Consider the following 4,787-nt stretch of genomic DNA (forward strand, 5'->3'; position numbering starts at 1 on the left):
CATCGTTCTAACCGCAGTAAAACTGTCCTAAATCAATTTCCTGAGTAAAACATTTACAAAGTCAACTTTTTCATAGTAAATTTTTCTTTTTTGTTGATCCATTGCATGCATTAAAAAAAGATTGGATCACATACAGTGCTTCAATTACCACTAGTTTTACAGCATAAAATTCGAACTTCTCTAAGCCATCTATTTTTATTACAGCATAAAATACAACGTGCTAGGATCATATTTTCTAGATATTTTTTGGATCCTGTTTTGCACACACCCAGCTACACCTAGCCACAAAGTCCTCCACAATCTCCTTGTTCCCTAAAATTTGGATGCCAAACCCATCACCCTCTTCGTACAACCGAGAATCCCAAATGTGAGAGCTTTTGCTCTGCCTCACTTCAACAGGAAACAACTCCATCCTCCCTTGGGGATCAATTCTCACTCTTCTCCTCCCCATTGTCAATTCCTCGACAACCACAAACCACATGAAAGACCAGAAGATCAGTGGAAAAGGCTCAACCCACAAGCCCTTCTCTACTTCTGTCCACAAGCCCCTAGCTCGTCCTCCCCGCCTCCTGGTTTTTCTTCTCCAAATGCTAGCTGTTATGTATTTTTTTTCTCTCAAATCAAGAGAAAAGTAAAGAAATGGGATTATGGGAATCTATATTCCTTTCTACTTCAACTTCCTTCCATATGCATCCAAATGGACCTAGAATGATTCCTCTCATTCACATTGCATCATCATGCTTCTGATCGTTCATCCTGGGGGACCCACCATGGAGAGGCAATATCTCAAAATCGGTTCAACATCAATCAAATAATCGCAACCGTTCAACCAGCAATGTCACACCTTTCTTTATTTACACTTACATAGCTTACTCTTAAAGTCAGACTTGCAACTTACAAGACCAACGACTCCATTACAAAATTATTTAATAAGAGAGTGCCATTTTCAAACCAATAGAGTTGTGCAGACAATCTCCCTACATGTACATGAAGAACGTTAGCATCTTCTGGCGCTCTATTCCTCTTCATATCCATGCCGCCAAATGAACCCAAAAGCTCAAATTTCCTGCAAACTAATGAAGAAAACCTCTCATTTTTCAGCAAAATTCTCCTTTCCCAGTCACCCTATCGGTCATAAATCCGATCATTCTCCCTCTCCTAGAGATCTAAACAGCTGCATTTCTTCTTTGAAGTCCTCCGCCCTTCACAAAAACCTATCCAGAGGAAAGGAAATCCATTCATGGATGGTTATCAATGGATTTCTAAACTCCCCATCTTCCATCACCAGCTTAATCAACATGTACTCCAAATGCAATCGCCCAATAGATGCTCTTACGATCTTTGATCAGACCAGTGACCGTAATCTCTTCAATTGGAACGCGATCATCTCCGGGTTTGTCACTAACAATCTCTCCAAAGAGGCCATCGATTTTTATTACAAACTCAGGCGCGAAAACATTTTCCCGGATAGATTCACATTCCCCAGTGTGATCAAAGCCTGCTCCGATATCCTTGAATTAGAACAGGGTAAGAAGATCCACGCGGATTTGATGAAGATCGGTTGTGAATTCGATGTTTTCGTGGCCAGCGCTTTGATCAATTTGTACCTAAAATTCAATCTTACTGGAGAGGCGAGATGGGTGTTCGACGAAATGTCTGAAAGAGATGTGGTATTATGGAATGCCATGATTAATGGTTATGCCCAAATCGGAGAATTTGATCTAGCATTGGAGGTTTTCGGGCGTATGACGGTAGAAGGTGTTACACCAGGTAAATTTACGGTTACTGGAGTCCTATCGATCTTTTCCATGTCGGGGAAATTGGGTAATGGGAGAATAATTCATGGGTTTGTAGTGAAAATTGGCTACGAATCGGATGTTGTGGTCTTGAATTCTTTGATAGACATGTATGGGAAATGCGAGAGCATTGGGGATGCTAGAGAAATCTTCGAATTGATGCCTGAGAGGGATATATTTTCTTGGAACTCAATTCTTTCAGTTCACGAACAGTCTGGCGATCATGACGGGACTCTGAGACTGTTTGATAGGATGCAGAGTGCCGGATTTCGGCCGGATTCGATCACGATTTCAACTGTTCTTCCGGCGTGTTCGCATATGGCTGCATTGATGCATGGTAGAGAGATTCATGGGTACATGATTGTTAATGGATTGAGGAAAAACGATGTGTTTGTGGAGAATGCAATTATGGATATGTATGCAAAATGTGGTAGTTTGATTGAAGCTCGCTTGGTTTTTGATGGAATGAGAGACAAAGATGTTGCATCTTGGAACATCATGATCATGGGGTATGGCCTACATGGGCATGGAGATGAGGCATTGGATGTGTTTTATCATATGTGTGGCGTCTCACATTTGAAGCCCGACGAGGTCACCTTCGTCGGGGTCTTGTCCGCGTGTAGCCACGCGGGCCTCGTGGGCCCTGGATCCGAGATCCTCAGATCCATGGAACGGGCACACGGAGTGGTCCCCACTGTGGAGCACTATGCCTGCGCTGTCGACATGCTTGGCCGCGCTGGGCAGCTCGAAAAAGCATATGAATTGGCACTCAACATGCCGATTGAGCCAAACCCTGTGGTTTGGAGGGCATTCCTAGCTTCTTGTCGGCTACACGGGGATGCGGCTCGAGCCGAGGTTGCGGCGTGCCAGCTCTTTGAGCTGGACCCTGAGCATTGTGGGTCCTATGTGTTGCTCTCCAATGTCTATGGAGCTGCCGGGCGGTATGAAGATGTATCGGAGGTCAGGCGGACGATGATCCGGCGCAATGTGAGGAAGTCGCCGGGGTGTAGTTGGATCGAGCTAAACACGGGTGTCCATGTGTTTGTTACGGGTGATCGGACCCACCCTGAATCTAATCGGATCTATGCTGAATTGGATTCGTTGATCGGACGGCTATGTGAGTATGGATATGCGCCAAGTGTCACTCACATAGCACAAGAGATTTGAAATTTGGAGCCACCATTTGGCAATGATTGAGTTATGTTTGTTTATTTTGCTCATCAAAAGAAAAGTCCAGCTTGCAATCAGAATCGTTCATCTAGTGGGCCCCACCATGGATAATCCACTGTTGGGCTGATTTTGACTCGGCCATAAACCTTGTAGCTCGGCCAGTTTCAGCCCGGATGACTCTAACATTTTAATCATAAATAGTCATTTTTCAATAAATATCTGAGAAACTATACATGTGGAACCTAAGTCCGGACGAACTTGAAGGGGAAGGGTAGATTATTCACAAGAAACCTAGAAATTCTCCAAAATCCCCCGCTGGCGATGAGTAGGGCATGTCAAAGAGCCTCAGCATGAGGTTTGAAAGAAGAGGGTTTCTTGGGCTAACTAGTTGATTCTTGGTAGCTCGTGTTTGTTCATCACTTATGCCTATTTTCAGACTGGGTTCTCGTGTGTTCAAATCCTGAACCATGTATATTTTCTTAAAGTGAAAATGATATCCCATCTGTTTCTTTTTATTAATGGTGTTGTCTATTTATTTTACAATGGTGAAAATATATCCCATCTGTTCTCGGTTAGGCAGAAAAAAGAGGAGATACACATTCTTGAACTCAGACCAATTCTGCATGGCATTATGCTGGCTTTGGCCGAAGGATTCCAAAAGGTCTGGCTTGAGTCAGATGCTTTGATCGCGGTGAATGTTATCAAAGAAAATTGGGGCTGTCCGTGGAAAGCAATATCTATCTTGATGGAAATCAAAGCTACATTAGCTCTAATCAAGGAATGGAAGATCTCACACAGCTGGAGAGACGGCAATTCCGCAGCGGATTACCTCTCCAAACCTGCTTGCTGCTGTTTAGGGGAGGATATCCCTACTATTTTAATGCCCCAGGAGCTTGCAAATATTGTAGCTCTTGATGCTGCAGCGCATAGCTACTTGAGATTACAGCTCCCATCTCTCCAGTCCTCTTCGTCACTAGTATTTAGCTATGAGGAATTGTAATTTTTGTTTGTGTGCTTCAATCTGTATGCCTTTTAAGGCCCCCCATGTGCTTTGGTCTCTGTCTTGTTGGGTGTATGTGCCCTTTTTGCTGGATTTTGAGCCCTCCGATGTATCTCTTTTTTTATTTTTTTAATGAATCTGGTAGGGGTCTTGCCTAACCCCAGCTTACCCATCCAAAAAAAAAAAAAAAACCTTACAGTTCTCAAAAAGCTGCCAACAAACAACTAAAAGAGTGAGTGACAGAGACAAGGAACGGGTTACCTACTCCTAACCGTCAAAGCGAACCCTTTAGATAATTCTTAATTCAAGAATTAAGAATTAATCAAATCTCCCCAAATAGGATTCGAACCTATGACTAGTCAGTTAACAACCAACCGCTCTACCACTGTGCTACAGAGGAACAACGGAAGATTAGATCTCCGAGTTCAACTCTTGTTCTCAACCCATGACCAATATAAGTCCACAGCTTCCTCCGTTCCATGCCTCCATGCAACTTTTTTGTATTTATTATTTCTGTTTTAATTTATCTGTTTACATTTCGTATTTATTATGATGCAGAATAAAAGTATATGCTACTTGCTCGGATCTTGTCTTATTTTTATTTATAGATTTTATTTTGGCTAACTATATTCGCACAACCATGTTTTGATAATGAAACAAACTTACCTCGTCTTCTATTATTTAACGAGCTGTCAAAAGTTATTCCAATTCTCAGTAGCAAAACAATGTACTACAAGTATCAATATTCTTTGTTTATAATTATTTTCATGATTTTAATTGTTATTAATTTATACAACTTATTTACACTAATATAATGTAAT

At 42.1% G+C, this 4,787-nt stretch overlaps 1 protein-coding gene across 1 annotated transcript; it reads left to right on the plus strand.

The window, feature by feature from the left end:
* The first annotated feature begins 796 nt into the window (after window positions 1-796).
* LOC143880284 (Pentatricopeptide repeat (PPR) superfamily protein) lies at window positions 797-4,070 on the plus strand. Its single transcript, XM_077383136.1, has one exon. It carries the CDS (start codon window positions 1,044-1,046, stop codon window positions 2,961-2,963), a length of 1,920 nt encoding a protein of 639 aa, XP_077239251.1. The 5' UTR covers window positions 797-1,043; the 3' UTR covers window positions 2,964-4,070.
* The last annotated feature ends 717 nt before the right edge of the window (window positions 4,071-4,787 follow it).

Source organism: Tasmannia lanceolata, unplaced genomic scaffold (genome assembly GCF_043159265.1).
Source record: "Tasmannia lanceolata isolate RefF3 unplaced genomic scaffold, GAP_Taslan_0.1 ptg000006l, whole genome shotgun sequence".
In the NCBI taxonomy this organism is placed as follows: domain Eukaryota; kingdom Viridiplantae; phylum Streptophyta; class Magnoliopsida; order Canellales; family Winteraceae; genus Tasmannia; species Tasmannia lanceolata.